The sequence below is a fragment of the Diospyros lotus genome, chromosome 10, assembly GCF_014633365.1.
Source record: "Diospyros lotus cultivar Yz01 chromosome 10, ASM1463336v1, whole genome shotgun sequence".
In the NCBI taxonomy this organism is placed as follows: Eukaryota; Viridiplantae; Streptophyta; class Magnoliopsida; order Ericales; family Ebenaceae; genus Diospyros; species Diospyros lotus.
In genome coordinates this window covers 31,677,481-31,695,259 of record NC_068347.1, presented here as the reverse complement: position 1 = coordinate 31,695,259, position 17,779 = coordinate 31,677,481, and the positions used below count along the sequence as shown (strand labels likewise).

The 17,779-nt window shown below is 38.2% G+C and overlaps 1 protein-coding gene across 1 annotated transcript; it reads left to right on the top strand.

The window, feature by feature from the left end:
• The first annotated feature begins 1,597 nt into the window (after positions 1-1,597).
• Positions 1,598-17,487, top strand: LOC127811671 (transcription factor bHLH104). Its single transcript, XM_052351752.1, has 5 exons — positions 1,598-1,814; positions 2,538-2,621; positions 14,540-14,617; positions 16,435-16,597; positions 17,003-17,487. Exons 1-5 carry the CDS (start codon positions 1,720-1,722, stop codon positions 17,249-17,251), a joined length of 669 nt encoding a protein of 222 aa, XP_052207712.1. The 5' UTR covers positions 1,598-1,719; the 3' UTR covers positions 17,252-17,487.
• The last annotated feature ends 292 nt before the right edge of the window (positions 17,488-17,779 follow it).

Sequence of the window (17,779 nt, the reverse complement as noted above, 5' to 3'; positions counted from 1 at the left end):
ATGTGTAAAAAAAAAAATAAAAGTAAAATAATAAAATATACATTACATTTTATCCATATCAAAGTATAAGAATTAAATTAACTTAATAATATAAGTTTAGAAATATAATTTGAAATAATAAAAATTTTAAATTATTACACGAAAAATATGTTAAAATATAAAAATTTAGTTAACTCGAAAATATAAACACAAATTTGAAATTAAGATAATAAAAAATTTAAATAATTACATAAAAAAATAAAAATAAAGAAATTTCACCAGGCAGTTTTGTCTCTTGCAGCCTCTCACTAGGCTTTTGAAATTGGAAAATAATTTTGTACACTATGGCAGAATGTCTAATTAGACTCCTTTAAATTCAGGACGGGGCAATCAACTTTTTTTATGAGCTGCAAGGTAATAAGTATTTTGATTAATAGATATTTTTTATAGGATAAGATTACTTTTAACTTTGATTGCATTTATCTTTTTAATTTAAATTATGAAATTGCTTGTATTATTATTATATTATTTTTTTATTTAGGATCAAATTTATATTTTTGCCATTGTACTTTAACATTTTTTTAAGATAAATTATAGGGTTATGTGCAACTTACTTACTCCTGTACTTTCGATTGTATCAAAAAATTCTTTACGCTTTTAAAATGTTATAATCAACCACAATTTATTATTATTTTACATAATTTTGTATAATAATCTACAAACAAAATACATAATTCTACATACATAATTTTAATATATCAAAAAAATACAAAATTTTACATTAATTAACCAGTAAATTGCACAAAATTATGTAAAATAATAACAAATTATGGTTGATTGCAATATTTTGAAAATGTAAGAAGGTTTTTTGGTGCAATCGAAAGCACGGGAGGTAAGTTGCACATGATCCTAAGTGTAGGGGATTTCATATAATTTACCTATTTTTATGTATTTATCTAAATTTTTTATTATTTCAATTACATCCTTAAACTTGATTTTTGAATCAATTTAATCCTTATATTTTGACATCTCTTCGTGTGGTAAGTCAAATTTTTTATTATGTTAGATTACACTCCTGACTCAGGTTATACTCTTGACTCTGTATTTTAAAGTTAATTTAATTTTTATGTATAATAAAATAAAATAAAATAATAAAATATATATTATATTTTGTTCACGTTAAAATATAAATATTAAATTGAATCGAAAATATAGATTCGAATGTATAATTGAAATAATGAAAAGTTAAAGTGATTATATAAAAAAATAATTTTAAAAATATAAATAAATAAATAAATTTTGGTCGACATTTTACTGTTTGTTTGATTATATTATCAGTTTTCATTTCATCTGATTATTTAGACATGATATCAATTTTTTTATGTTAAATCAAACATGAATTTCTTTTTGGTGCCAAAAAAAAAAAAAAAAAGATAAAAAAAGTATATTTATCTAAGAAACAGCATTAAATGGGAAGCAGAAGACCAATGAATGTGGACGCGGCGAATCAATCAAATATCTGAATCTATGCTATGTTGCTAATAATTGACCATTTTCCACGTGGCGCAATCTAATTGGCTGCTCCTTGGTTGATTAGTTGATATCTTGCCCGCCGCCTCCGTTCCTGTTCTCTCATTCAGGAGAAGCTTCCGTTTCGTCTCCGAAAGGACAAAAATCGGGAATTACCGATCGATGAATCCGAGGGTCTGCTGATCGAAACTCCGAATTGAGAACCCGACAATGGAGCCCTTCGATGACGGCGGTTGGGATCTTCTGGATTACGGCAGCTTCATCGATGGCGTCGGATCGACCGATCTCTATTGGGCCAACCCAAGGTAAGAGTGCCGATTGTGCTCTGATTATTGGGCTCCGACTTCTCCGGTTTCGATTTAGGGAAGTTTTCTCCGTTGATTAGATAGATGATTGAGGAATTGGGGAGTCAGAATATTTCAGAAATACTGATTAATTTTTACTTCTTATACCTCGTTTCATATCCCTCGATAAACCCTAGCACCAAATCAAGCCTGGTTGACGGAGTTGATAAAGATTGTAAAACTAGGTATATTACTAGAAGTTTTGGATTAGCCGGGAACTGAATAAAAAAAAAAAAAGAATCATTTTGCAATGCCTATTTCCATGGCTAATTCTGACGACATTTCATGGAGTGGATCAGACTCGGAGTCAGCTTTGGAGTATATTCAAGGGTTTCTTTTACGATTTTTTTGTGAATAGGTTTCAGTTATTGAAGCTTTTCTCCAGAGAGTTTTTCCTGTAAGAAAGTTAAGAAGAGTTTCATGTTAGAATTGTCATATTAGAATATGTGTGTGTGTTTTAAGTTCAAATGCTTCCTAGTATATGAAATAGCAAAAAAGATCAATTGACGGCGGCAGGGTCCTTTGGGGTCAAGCAATATTTAATCTCTGGCTAAAGTATTTCACCTCCTCACCCCTTTGTTACCCTCTCTCCCTAATATGAAGTATTTGAAACACCTTTAGGCTTTATTCATGTATAAATATAATGCAATTTATGTCACAGTGTGATTGGTTGGTTTATAACAGTGACAATGTGCAAGTTGATGCTTCACTCCCTGGGGCTGCAACGCGAGGTGAGGAATGCACAGAGAAAGAATGCCCAAGGAAGAGGTATTCATTTAATTTGTTAATGTGTAGCATTATGCTCTCTGTTTTAGTCTTTAGCAACTTCATTTGGCATTTTCTTTAGAAGGCCAGAGAGTTGTGAATTTTTTTTTTTTTTTCCGGCCCACCACGCTCATGGCATGTGCAAGGTCTAGCCGAGTACAGACCATGTTGTACATCAAGCTTCCTACAGCACTTGAATATGGGACATTACTCATTTCTGCCCTATCTTCTTCATTTGTTGGAGATTGACCTGCTGAGCAAACGGAGTACTTACAGCCTTTGCCTCAATCATCTCAAATCTTTTAATTAATTTCCTTAGATAATTTTCTTGTGACAATCCTAGGGTTCTTATCTATTTATCCCTCTTAATTTCAATTCCCAATATCTTCCTTGCTTCTCCTAGGTCTTTCATTTCAAATGCTGACTTTAAGTCCAGCTTTAACTGCTGAATTTCCTCCCTTGATTAACTTGCAATCAACATATCGTCAACATACAATAGGAGGTACAAGGATATGTTGTTTGATACTTGTTTAAAGTATACACAACAATCACATGAACTCCCAACAAACCCATGTTCAATCATAAAAGTATCAAATCTTTTATACCATTGACGTGGTGATTGTTTTAGTCCATATAGGGATTTCCTAAGAAGGTATGCTCTACTTTTCCTTTAGACTCGAACCCCTTAGGCTACTCCATGAGAATCTTTTCATCTAATTCTCCATGTAGGAAAGCAGTCGTGACATCCATTTGTTCCAATACCAAGTCCGAATGGGTTGTCATTTTTAGGAGTATTCTAATTGAGGTGTGCCTAACTACATGGAAAAAACCTCATTGTTATCAATTCATGCAACCTGTGTGAATCCTCTTGCAACCAGCCTAGCTTTATATCCAGCTTCTTCCTTTATCTTATAGAGCCATTTAGAGCCCACTACTCTTTGTCCTTTAGGCCTTTCAACTAAGGTCCATGTCTCATTCTTTCTTAATGAGTTAATTTCTGATTTCATAGCCTCAATCCACTTCCTTGAATCCTTAGAGACTATAGCTTCCTCATAAGTTAGGGGTTCCTCCCTTACTACCTCCGATGCACTTGTAAATGCATAGGAAACCAGGTCTAAAAAACCATATCTCTTAGGAGATTTGGATTGCCTTTTCTGCCTGTCAACATTATACCTATGCTGGTCAGGTTCATCTTCTGCATCCAATCCTTCCTTTCTCTCTTCTTGAGGGTCAAAGTCTTGGACAACTATGGGCTTCTCTAAATCTACCTGATGTTCCAAATCCTGGCTTTAAGAGCTAGATGCTTCTGCACTAGGTATATTTTCTTGCCATTCTATATCTACATTTTCTATTGTAGATGTTGGCTCCTTACTACCATTATCCTGTAGTCCTTTAGCTACAGATTTCTCATCAAAGATGACATCCCTTGTAACTATAATCCTTTGGTTTTCAGGTTCTAGACTCCATAGCTTATACCCTTTTCCCCAACTGGATATCCTATAAAAATGCATTTATGTGCCCTAGGTTCCAGCTTACCTTGTTTTACATGGGCATATGCAATACACCTGAATACCCTTAGGTGTTTTAAGCTGGGTTTATGTCCTGTCCATTTTTCAATAAGGGGTCTTAAAGTTGATTACTGCTGATGGAGACCTATTTAGAACATAAGTTGCAATGTTCACAGCCTTTCCCCAAAATGCCTTTGATAGGTTGGCATGAAATAGCATACACCTAACTCTCCCTAGGAGTGTCCTATTCATCCTCTCGGCAGAGCCATTTTGTCTAGGGTTTCCTAGGGCAGTCAAATGTCGAACTATCCCACTCTCTTTACATAGGTTTGAGAATTCTCTGTTGCAGAATTCAAAGCCATTTTTAGTCCTAATGGTCCTTATCTTCCTCCCCCTTTGATTCTCTATCATGGTTTTCCATGTCTTGAATGCCTCAAAAGTATGTTCTTTTGTTTCCAAAACATAAATCCATACCATTCTTGAGAAATCATCAATTATGGACAAAAAATACTTAGCTCCACCATAAGTAACAGTCTAGGCAGGTCCCCAAAAATCACTATGAATATAGTTGAGGGGTCCTTTAGATGAGTGTATAGCTGTTTTATTAAATTTTACCTTAGTGGCCTTTCCATATATACATGATTCACACTTATCTAGACTTGCCACTTGGTCCCCTTTTAACATCCCTTGTTTGGCTAATTCTCTAAGGCCAAGCTCACTAATATGGGCCATCCTAAGGTCCCACAATCTTGATACTGTGGCTGCCTTTTCTCCTGCCACTACTGCCTCCCCATTTAAAGCAATAGCTTGCAAAACATATATCCCATTCTGCTGGCTGGCCTTCATACACTCTAGGAATCCTTTGGATACCTTAAGTGTATCTCCTTCTCCCTTAAAACTATAGCCATGCCTAGTTAATTCACCAAGAGAGCTTATGTTTCCTTTTTTAATTCAGGGATGTGTCTTACAGCTTGAAGGGTCTATCAGATTCATAATCTGACAAGGGTCGTTTCCTCGCAATTCAGTAAGGCTTGCGTGGGAAACCCGTGCATTAGGAAGAGAAAGAATAGTAAGGGGAGAGAATTTGAGAGAAGAGAGTGAAAGAGAGAAAAGAGAGCACGAGAGAATTGAGAGGGAAATATTGAGTCAATTATCTTCTCCAAGTTGCTTTCTCTGGACGCGAAGGCTGGTTATGTAATACCCATACCTTGGCGCCACTATTTGATTACATTTGAAATCGGCCCATGTGCTGTAACGGCCAGCTTACTCCCTATTACACTAATATCCTATAATCTTCCCTTATTTACATACTGATCCCGTGACAATCCCCCCTGCTAGAAAAATTACTTGTCCTCAAGTAATTCATAGGAGACCAGCGACCTTGGGAAACTGTTGCAGCAGGTTGGGAAGATATTCCCAGGTGTTGTTTTCTGGGTGCAAATTGGACCAATGAACCAACACCTCGATGATAGGGGCTTGGTGTCAGTAGATGATTCTTCTATCGACGATGGCTATTGGTTCCGCTTCCTGGTGTGCGGGTTGTATAGCAGTAGGTAATGTAGAACTGACAGGATGACCACCTGAAGAAGGTTTGAGGAGTGACACATGAAACACAGGGTGTATGTGAGACCCTTCTAGTAGTTGTAATTTGTACGCCACCTGCCCGATTTTGCCAATCACTTCCAAAAGGGCCATAAAATTTGGGACTTAGCTTCGAGACTGCCTTAGGTGCCAGAGTCTTCAACTGGGCATGTTGTAGCTTGAGATACACCTTGTCTCCCATAACCAATTCCCGTTCGCTTTGCTTTCGGTCTACATATTGCTTCATTCGATTTTGGGCAGAGGCTAGCTCCTCTCGTAAGGTCTGTAACAATTGTTGCCGCTGAATTAAGTAATCGTCGACGGTAGCCACTTGGTTGTGGCTGCCTCGCAATGGTAAGAGAGGAGGTTTGTAGCCATATAGGGCTTCAAACGGTGTTATCTTCAAGGAGTGGGAAGTGGTGTTGTACCACCATTGGGCGAGGGAAAGCCATTTGTGCCACCCTGTAGAATGCATTAAACTGACGCATCTGGGGTACGTCTCCAAACATTGATTGGTCTGTTCCGTCTGACCATTCGTCTCTGGGTGGTATGATGAGGACATGTGCAGCTTAATACCGAGAGACTTCATCAGTTCTTTCCAGAGGAGGCTAGTGAAGATTTTGTCTCTGTCTGAGACAATTACTTGAGGTAGCCCATGCAATTTACCGACCTGATCCAAGAAAACTCGTGCCATCTCTTGGGCGATGAAGGGATGGGCCAAACCCAAGAAGTGGGCATATTTTGTCATACGATCCACCACGACCAACACATAGTCCTTACCTTCGGACTTCGACAAGCCTTCGACAAAGTCCATGCTGATGTGGGTCCATGCTTGAGCGGGAATGGGAAGTGGCTGCAACAATCCAGGAGGGTGTATGGTCTCATGCTTGCATCTGTTACAAGTGTCACAACCTTTGACATACTTCATCACATCTTTCCGTAATCTTGGCCAGAAGAAGAGCTGTTTAACTTTGCTGTAGGTGTTCTGGATGCCCGAATGACCCCCCACAAGTGAGTCATGCAATGTTTCTAGGATCTTGTGACGTAGAGCCTGGTCCTCCCCAATTATTATTCTATCTTTGTACCGTAATAACCCATTTGTCAACACATAACCCGGCTTGCTGTCGGGTGTCAGAATTAGCTGTTCCAACAACTTTTTGATCCATTCCCCTTTGTTGTAACTGGACGCCACCTCTCGTAGCCAATCCGGGGTGATCGCGGTGATGGCTGCAAAGGCTCCTTCTTCCACACAACGAGACAGAGCATCAACTGCTCTGTTCTCCTGGCCCTTCCGATACTATATGCTATAATCCAGGCCCATTAGCTTTGACATGCCCTTCCACTGGAGGTGTGTATGCTATTTTTGCTGTAGTAGAAACTTAAAGCTCTCATGGTCAGTTTTAATAACAAACGAGCCTCCTTCAAGGTAGTGTCGCCATTTCTCTACCGCAATGAGAACAGCCAGGAGCTCTTTATCATAGACACTTAAGCCCAAATGTCTAGGCGCTAGTGCCTAACTGATAAAAGCCAACGGCCTCCCTCCTTGCACCAACACTGCCCCCACTCCTCCATCACTAGCATCGGTTTCCAATATGAAAGGCTGATTGAAATCGGGCAAATTGAGTGTGGGTACCGTACTCATAGCAGTTTTCAATCTCCTGAAAGCTTTCTCTACCCTCTCATTCCAGTGGAACCGTTCTTTTTTAAGCAGCTCCGTCAACGGTTTACTTATGATACCATAATCCTTGACAAACCTTCGGTAGTACCCTGTGAGGCCCAAGAACCCGCGTAAGGCTTTCACGTTAATTGGTCTGGGCCAAGCTGTCATGGCTGCCACCTTTTGTGGGTCGATGCTAACTCCCTCTCCTGAAATAATATGGCCAAGATACTCCACTTGGGACTGTACAAATGCACACTTCGATTTCTTAACATACAACTTATTGAATCGGAGGATTTGTAGAGTAGTCCGTAAGTGCTCCAAGTGTTTGTTAAAGGCAAGGGCTGTAAACCAAAATATCATAAAAAAATACCAAGATAAATTGGCGGAGGTAGGGTTCGAATATTTGGTTCATAAGGGATTGAAATGTGGCTGGGGCATTGGTTAAACCAAAAGGCATAACCAAGAATTCATAGTGGCCTTGATGGGTTCGAAAGGCTGTTTTGTGTATATCTTTGGGATGCATTCAGATTTGGTGATAACCCGACCTAAGGTTGAGTTTAGAGAAAATGTTGGCGCCCTGCAATTCATCTAAAAGGTCTTCAATGATGGGTATAGGGAATTTGTTCTTTATGGTTTGGGAATTGAGTTGGCGGTAATCAATACAAAATCGCCAACTCCCATCTTTCTTCTTTACTAACAATAAGGGTGAGGCATAAGGACCGATACTAGGTTGTATAACAGAAGTGTGGAGCATGTCTTTGATCATGCGCTCAATTTCTGCCTTCTGTTTTGGGGGGGTATCTATATGAACGGATGTTGATGGCTTCAGTATTGGGTTTGAGGTTAATGGTATGATCTATTGGTCTTGGAGGTGGTAGCGACTTTGGTTCCTCAAACAAATCCACAAATTCATCTAAGAGTAAATTAAGAAAATCGGATTGAGTTACCTCCCAAGGAGTGGGTGTCGCCTTAACTAAGTTCAGCCTATAGTGCTCGTCATCATCTATAGTTTCCCTCATGTCCATAGTCTGTACGGAGAATAACTGAGCTACCTGTGTCCACTTACTTTTGAACAACTTTTGCAACCTTCTTCCTGAAATCATCTTACAAGCTCCAGTCTCTATGCTGCTAGTCAAAGTCATTCTCTTTCCCCCTTTCTCAAATGTGACCTCCATCTTGTTAAAGTCGAAACAAATGGGGCTCACTTCTCTCATCCAATCTATACCTAATACCATATCACATCCCCCCAACTTAAGTAATCGGAGGTCAGCTTCAAAGTCTTCCCCCTGCATCTGCCAACAAAACCCTACACAAGCTGATTTACACAAAACCTTTTGCCCGTTAGCTACAGTCATCGACAAGGGTTGAGTTCCTGAAAGTCTGCATTTTAGTGTCCTTGTGATCCCCTCATCCAGGAAGCTATGTGTGCTTCCACTATCAATTAGGATCATCAGGCGGCTAGCGGCTATCTCTTGCTTTGCCTTCCACTTTGATAATCTTGTTAGTCACAACTCCCCTTAGTGCATGTAGGGAGATCTCGACCTTCTCCTCGTCCCCAACTTCTTCCACAATGTTGCTATCCTCCTCTTCCAATCCTCCTCCATCTTCTTCCCCTTCTAACAACAATAATTGTCTTCGACATTGATGACCAGGTGTGTACTTGTCTCCACACCTGAAGCACAAGCCGGCTAACCTCCTCTACTCAATCAACTGTCCTTGAGGCGGCTGGGTAGGCGCTGGTAGGGCGGCCAATCCTCTGTTGCCAGTTCCCACATGTCCCCCATTCCTTCCCCATCCCTTGTTATTGGATGGTAAGGGCGTGGACTGCCATACTCTAGCCACACTCTTCTGTTTTTTAACCAGAGCCTCCACTGTTAACTCTTGCAACTTAGCACATTCAACTTCTTGTTGGACCGTCTTGGGCTGGAACATCTTAACTGTGGGACGAACTTCTTCGTTCAAGCCGCTAATGAAGCTTGATACAAAGTAGCCTTCCGTCAATGTGGGATTTGATAGTAACATGAGAGCCTTCAGCTCCTCAAACCTCTGTTGGTAAGCCTGTACCGAACCTCCCTGTTTCAATTTATTAAACTCTTCTACCACATCCAACATTCCTTTCTCCCCAAATCGCTCACAAAGTCCTGCCACAAATTCGTCCCACAAGCACTCTTCCTTCACCCCTATCCACCCTTGATACCATGCATCCCCTTCGTCATTGAGATATGCAGCCACTAGCGTCACCTTCTGAGCATCAGCCACATTGTGCAGGCTAAATACTCTGCCACAATTTCTCACCCACCACCGTGGGTTCTGGCTATCAAAGAGAGGTATCTCCATCTTAGGCATAGAAAAACCGATCTGGTGTGATCCGACTCTGTAGCCTGGCCTTCTAATTCCCACATTCTCCTCTCTACCTGGAGGCTCGATCTCTAATTCCGCCGATCCTTCCGATCGGGAATTTCCCTCGTGGTCATGCAAAATCGGCTCCGATCTATCCCTTTGAGGAAACTCAGGTGAGAGTCGTACCTGAGTTTGGCAAGGAGCATCAGAACAAATTGTTGAATCTGATCTCTGAGGGCCTGACCCTACTCCCTCATCTGCTCCTCCAACCTCGCCGCTTGCGTCCTGCTTTCCTCCCGCCAAACTTGCACCACTCCGTCAATTCGTCGATCGACAGAATTCTCTAGTGCCTCCATCCGGTTCTGCATCTCTCCCATAGTTGTTGACACCTAATGAAGCTGCGATTCCATCTGTTTCATCCGAGTACCGTCCGCCATCTCCGACTCCAACTGATCACTCAAGATGATGCTCTGATACCAAATTGTTAGATTATGAATCTAACAAGGATCGTTTCCTCGCAATTCAGTAAGGCTTGCGTGGGAAACCCGTGTATTAGGAAGAGAAAGAATAGTAAGGGGAGAGAATCTGAGAGAAGAGAGTGAAAGAGAGAAAAGAGAGCGCGAGAGAATTGAGAGGGAAATATTGAGTCAATTATCTTCTCCGAGTTGCTTTCTTTGGACGTGAAGGCTGGTTATATAATACCCATACCTTGGCGCCACTATTTGATTACATTTGAAATCGGCCCATGTGCTGTAATGGCCAGCTTACTCCCTATTAGACTAATATCCTATAATCTTCCCTTATTTACATATTGATCCCGTGACAGGGTCCTATAGGTATTGTCATGCATCTTAAGCCTTACTTCTCCTATTCCTAGGACTTTATACTCATAATCATTTCTTAGAAGGACCTTGCCCCCATCAGTATTCTGGTAATTCACAAACCAATGCCTATTGGGTGTCATATGGAAAGAACAACCAAAATCCATAATCCATATTTCCTTCACTGAGTTATCACACACTGGTAGTGCATCAGAACTATCATACCCAAACTCACAAACTAATACTCCACCATCGAGACATTTTTTTCCTTGAAATCTTTCTTTCTTTTTGGACAGTTTCTCTTAAAATGCCCTTCTTCTTGGCAATAATAACATTTAACAGGATTCCTTCTATTTCTTGACTTAGATCTAGATTTACTTCTTCCTTTGTGATCCTTCTTGGAACTCCTAGACCTAGCAGTCAATACATCACCACCAGAGGATTTTTCTTCCTGATTATACCTCAAGTCTTTTAAATTTAGAGCTCGGATTACATCTTCCAAAGACAATTTATCCGTACCATGTTGCAAAATATCAACAAAGTGCTCATACAACCGAGGCAAAGAGCACAATAAAACTAGTGCCCTATTTTCATCATCATACTAAACATTGATATTTTATAAGTCTAGGCAAAGTTTAGTGAACTCATCTATATGATCTTGCAACTTTTGATTTTCTTTCATCTTAAATGTAAAGAATTTTGTTTTTAGATATAACCGACTTGACAAAGTTTTTGTTAGATAGAGACTATCCAATTTTTTTCAGATTTCTAAGGCTGTAGTCATCTTAGATACTTCCCTTAATACCTTATCTATGTATTAAATGCTTTCTCCTCTATATCTGCTCTCTGTTCTGCCGGGAGCAACTTAGCCCCATCCCCTACTTTTTCTTTATCCTTTGATCCCTCTTTTAGTGCCTCTTTTAACCCAAGATTATCAAGGAGGGCCTTCATTTTTATTTTCCACAAGGCAAAATCATTTGAACTATTAAATTTTTCTATATCGTACCTTGATGCGGATTCAAACAGAGCCATTTCCTTAGGTTTCTAACACTGTTCTAAGGGTTCTTGGATGAATCTTGAAAATGATTATGTGTGATCCTAAGCTCTGATACCAAATTGTTGACTATAGAACTGATTATCACACAAGAAACCTCACTTCTCATAGCCAATTCTCAATCACTAGAAACCAAAATAGACTAACAGAGATTTAGAGTGAATAAAAACATTAATAGAAAGTAAAAAAGAGGAAAGAAACTTATCCTGGTTCAGGCATAAATTGCCCTACATCTAGACTGTTGATGACCTTGACAGAATCCACTAGAAAGCAAAGACTTACAACACTCCCTCTCGCACACAATTGACTATCAATCGTAGCCTTCCTCTCGAGAATACAAGGATTGAGCTCTTCGCTCTCTCTCAATTCTCTCTAGAGCCCATGCTAGATTAATCAGGATGAATAAAATGAATGTTGAATACCTAACAGAGAACCTATCTACCTCTATTTATAAGAGATAGAGGCGATTACAAGAGGGACTCAAATGCAAATATAGAAATAAATGGGACTACCGAAAACTAACTTATAAGAGTTAGTTCCATTACATTTTAAACTCATGGAATATAAAAGACAATTATTTCTAACTACATTTAAAAACCCTCTCCCGATGATTTGAATGCTAACTAATGCAAATCCTAACAAAATATAGCAGAAAAAAAACAAGAATAAATAGAAAAAAATAGCGATGGCACCAGTGTTTATAGTAATTCGACAACTTGTCTACGTCCACTACCTTAACTCCTTGTCAAGGCAAGGATTTTGCAAATCCAGTATCTGAGTTCTTTTTGAAAAGTCAAGTATTATTCTCTCTACAATCACTTTCCTAGTGATCTTGTGTTTTTTACATAAACTCAAGCAACAACCTTCCTTGTGTTTTTTCACAGGCTCAAGCAATAACCTTCCTTGTGCTTTTTCACAAGTCCAAGCACTTAACCTTACAGATGCTATTCTAGGGTTGAAACAATAACTCCTCATAAATCACTTTTACAGTTTAAGGAAGAAGATTTGTGAGGTACACTCACAATAAAAGCAATCTTCACAAAAGATGACACATTAGGAAATATATCATAGTGAAATGATTCCATTCCGACGGTTAGCAATTCAAATTTTTGGACATTCGATTTTCGATACTCGAGTATGTCATTTTTGTTACTTGAGTATCATAATAAATTTGTTTTAGTTCATGAAGAAATCTTCAGATACTCAATTATTATTTTATTTAGTACTCGAGTATTTTTGCTCGTCAACTCAGACCCTCAATGTTTCTCAAGAAAATACTCGACTATCATTTTCTTTAGATCTCATCCTTGGTTTTCTTCGTTTCATACTCAATTATTTTTTTTCTAAACATAATGGCACTTTGTAAATTTAATTCTAAGAGATTATCATCTATATATTCATGATTTGTTTTGTTAAGCATCAAAATCATCAAGACTCATGCAAAGGATTCAATATTACACTTTGTGTCTTCTTGGTATGGCCAATTGGTGTTCTTGGAATGGGTTTTTAGCAAGGAGCATTATCTGTCTTTGTACTTTTGGAAAAAAATTCCTGGGAAGTGAAATGCCATTTGTATGATTATGAAACTTAATTTCACCTTACATGTGGTATTCAGTCAATATACCCTCTTTCTTGATCCTCTAAGCTTTCTGTCACCATGTTTGGACTATGCCCCATGCTTTGTATCTCATAATGCGTATGCCTCTATGGAAGTGCTAATGGTCTAAATTTTAGATGGTAGCATACCTATGGGAGTTGTAGTTTGATTTTGTACTCAGCATCCTACATTTTTTCACTCATAAGATATATGTGCATTTATATCTTGGTTAGTGTTATTAAAGGCGCACCTTGGGCGCCTGGAATGCTTCCAGGCAGGCGCACACTAGCAAGGCGTGCTTGGCCCAAGGCATCTTGGGCTTAGACACATCTGGACCTTTTTAACTGCTTTTTAGGCCTTTTATTTTACTATTTATTACTTTATTTAATTTTTTACTATTTAGGGTTTATATTTATTGCTTCAACTATAAATTTAGCAATGAGTAAAAAGGCTACTACTTCAAATACTCCAATTGAATTTGAACTTGATGAAAATGGAGAGGGAGATGATGTGGAAGAAGAGGATATTAGAGATGATGCTTCTAATGATGAAAATATGGAAATGTTTGATTTTGATGATGAGGATGATTTTTAGATTATTTAAAATGTATAATTAGTTAATCTTAATTAAGATTTAAGATCTATAAATTGTTTAAGATTTAATTTAAGTTGATTTAAAGATTTTTAAATTATATCTTTTGGTTTTTTTTATTTTTCTTTTCATTAATATATGTTGAATTTTTTAATTTTCTTGGTAGCATGCTTGTGAATGTGTTTTTAGGAGTTAGGATTTATTTTATTCCTTATTCTTCAATTAGGATATATATTTTTTATTTTTTTTTTTAGTTAGCATGCGCCTAGTAACCTAGTTCCATCAGGCCCATGCCTCGCCTTACACCTTGCGCCTTAGGTTCCAACACCCTTTTGCACCTTAGTGCGCCTTGGGCCTTTAATAACACTAATCTTGGTTGCTTTTTATATGACACTAATGACAATTTGCCTTAGCAAAAGAGGTGAGGAGACCAAAAACTTAGTGGAGACAGTTAAGTTTGATATTTTAATTATCTGGATCTCATAGAAGATAAAGCCATAGATAAAAATGAGTGGAAAGCTAGAATTCATGTAGTCAACCTCATATAGCGGGATAAAAGCTTTGTATGTTTCTGTTTGTTGTTTTTTTTGACAATTTGCTCGTTGGATATTTGGACTTTGTTCTGGACTGGGGTCCCTTCCGGACCTCAATTATTGGGGTACAGGTTTCCTGTTTATTTTCTTCATTTTCACCATTTCTGCAGTATTATATGATACGTATGTTATTTGGATAATGCACTTATAGGTTTTTCATGGTGATTACATTTCAGGGGACGAAATGATCCGTGCAGCAGACTAGGGACAAAAGCTTGTCGTGAGAGACAAAGGAGAGAGAGATTGAATGACAGGTAAGGATCTTTTTGAATCATATCTGTTGGTCTTGGTTTGGATTTCTTTTCTGAATAAATATACAGAACCTACACTACTGGTAATTCTGACTAGTGTGGTGTGGCTGTTGTTTTGTTGGTTATTTATTTATCCACACAAGTTTATTGCATAATAAATGAAATGCACGTAATTCAATCTTATGTTATAAAGAGTAATCTTAGATGCAGATGTGGAAAGAAGAAAACAATATGATGATTATTGCAATGTACTGAACAGCTTGACTTGTGACCCGGCTTAAGGCACAGGCCACTGAGGCCTTTCCCTAGGGCCCCCAAAAAGGGGGGCTCCAATTTCCAGAAAGTTCACTGCTTGAGGTATATAAATGAATTATATATAGGATACAATTGAGGGGCCCCAATTTTCCAGAAACTTCACTATTTCCTTTCTAAGTTCTAACACTTAGGTACGTTTGATAGACATGGAAAATGAGGATGGAATTCATTTTCCATCTAAATTCCAAGAAATTCTATCAAACAGCTTTTCAATTCCATGGAATTCGAATTTCATTTTAGTTCAAAAAGTGAATATTTTCCTTGAAATCAAGGAATTGGAATTGCTAGGAGTTGGGGTGAGAATTGGAATTCCATCCTCATTTTCCAATTCTATCAAACGCACCCTTAATTGTATCTTATAAATGAATTATATACATGATGCAATTGAAGGGGGCCCCAATTTCCCAGACACTTCACTATTTCCTTTCTAAGTTCTAACACTCAATTGTATCCTTGGTGGATTCTTTATCAATCAGACTGTCCACAAAGGAAAGGCTTTTTTTTTTTAAATTTTACAAAATAATATCAATCAGAAGCTTCACTGCTTCAGAGGTAAAAATTGCAGAGGCCGCTGATCACTCGTTAGGACTAAATTATATAAAATAAAAAAAAATTCTAAATGCATATTGCATAGACAATTTATAAAAGATTAAAATTAAAATTAATAAAATTTTATTTATGTTCAATTATGCAACAAGAAAGATTAAGTAATTTAACTATATTATCAATTAAAAAAGCTTACTTTCTGATAGGTTCCCAATTTAGAAAATTCAAACAGCAAGCAATTTTCAATAGCTATTAGGATTTCCAGCCAAGAACAAGAACACCCAAGGCATTCGAGAGGCCCTCTCTCTCCCAAATTCACTTACAGAAACCAGCATATCCCTCCTCTCTACCCCCCACCCCTTACATATTCCTCACTCTACACCTTAACCGAATTCTGTTATGCAATAGCTGGGTTGTTACACCAGCGATTCCCCACTCTACCCCTTACGCACATGGCTGGCTGTTATGCCGACCAGCTTATTTACACCTCTGCCCCTAATCGCTGCCCCTTGGACCTTCTTTGATAAGTCAAGTGAACCGGGGCTAACACTTTCCAAACAAGAATACAAAAATTTAATTAGTAATTTTACATCTCAAAAAATAAAAATAAAAAAATTAATAAATTTTATTATTTTTAGAAGACCATTAGATAAATTATCGCCTAGGGCCCCACCAACCCTTGAGCCGGCCCTTATTGTGCTCATATATTTTATCTAGCAAAATAAATTGTTCATATGATTGATGTGCATCTTTTCCCCTCAACAATTAAGATTTTTTAGTAGTTGTGCTTGTATGGAAGGATTCCATGCTCTCTCTCATGGATGAAATTTATATAGTGTGTGTATCTATGGTAGTGGATAAAGGCTTGTGCTGCTTGTTGCTGTTGTTGGATTGATCTGTATCTGTATTATATTAAGATGATTAATGGATGTATTAGATCATCTCAATCCATCTTGCAGGTTCTTAGAATTGAGCTTAGTGTTGGAACCGGGGAGAGCTCCCAAAACTGACAAATTTGCCATACTCAGTGATGCCATCCGTGTTTTGAAACAACTCAGAACTGAATCGCAAGAGTTCAAAGACACAAATGAGAAGCTCTTAGAAGAGATTAAAAGCTTAAAGGTTCGTTATATATATGCAGCAATTTTTGTTAATACAGAAATTCATGAATCCTAAATTTGTGCTTTTTGCCACTTATCATATGCTTTGACTTTTGTTTGTGTTATTTTGTTTCTCAAGTTAAATTTCCTCAAGTAATGCCTGAGGGCCCACAACCCGTGTAAAAAAATACATAGATCGAAGACCAAAAGACGATAGCATCAGCCTCTATATATCAACGGGAAATAACACCCTCAAAAAATTCCACCAGAATGAGGAGATTGCTGCCATGATATTGCCATTAAGTCCACATTTTCTTTTTCTTTCTTCTTTTTTTTTTTTGGTGTGGGCAATGCTCGTCATGTAGATGACAGCAAATTGTTCAAGACGCGTACAATGCTAGTGGTTCTAATACTCTGCTTAATGCAGGCGGAGAAGAATGAACTTCGCGAAGAGAAACTGGTATTGAAGGCCGACAAAGAGAGGATGCAGCGGCTAGTGAAAGGTATGAGCGTCTCACCCCCTGGGTTTTTGCCAGCCCATCCAGCACAATATCATAGTGGGGCAAGCAAGATGGCTGTTTTTCCAAGCTATGGATTTGTCCCAATGTGGCAATGTCTACCCCCATCTACCATGGATACATCAAAGGATCAAGAGCTCAGGCCTCCCGCTGCTTAGGCATAATAGTTGCAAATATTTGAACTATTTGGCTTTTCTCGCAAATTTCCAACTTGTAAATGCTGCTGCTGCTGTTCTTCTGTTGACCAACCCGTGGCTGGCTGTTACCTGATTGGTAGGAAATGTAGCTGTATAACAATGGTTTTCCAGTGGTTTTTCCAGTCATCTACCATCTCCTTATTGTAAATGCACAATTACCATCTTCGTCATGAGATCTTGGAATATCTTGAGAAGAAGTTACAGTGTCTTGGTGGACAAATTGGTGGGGCAGTCATTATTTAGCATTTGACATAAGCAAGATTCTTGAGTTAAAAAAAAAAAAAAAAAAGCTTGATATCTTTTGGCATATTATGAAAATTCAGTAATTAAAAGATACCCTTTTTAGTTATCTTGAGTCATCGATGAGAATTCACACCGACTACCCATTGGGAATACATTTTTAGTAAATAAATTAGACACGACCAATAGTCCACAAACCTCATGCGTTAGATAACCAAGAGAAATGTGTTAAAAGTATGAAGAGCGCAA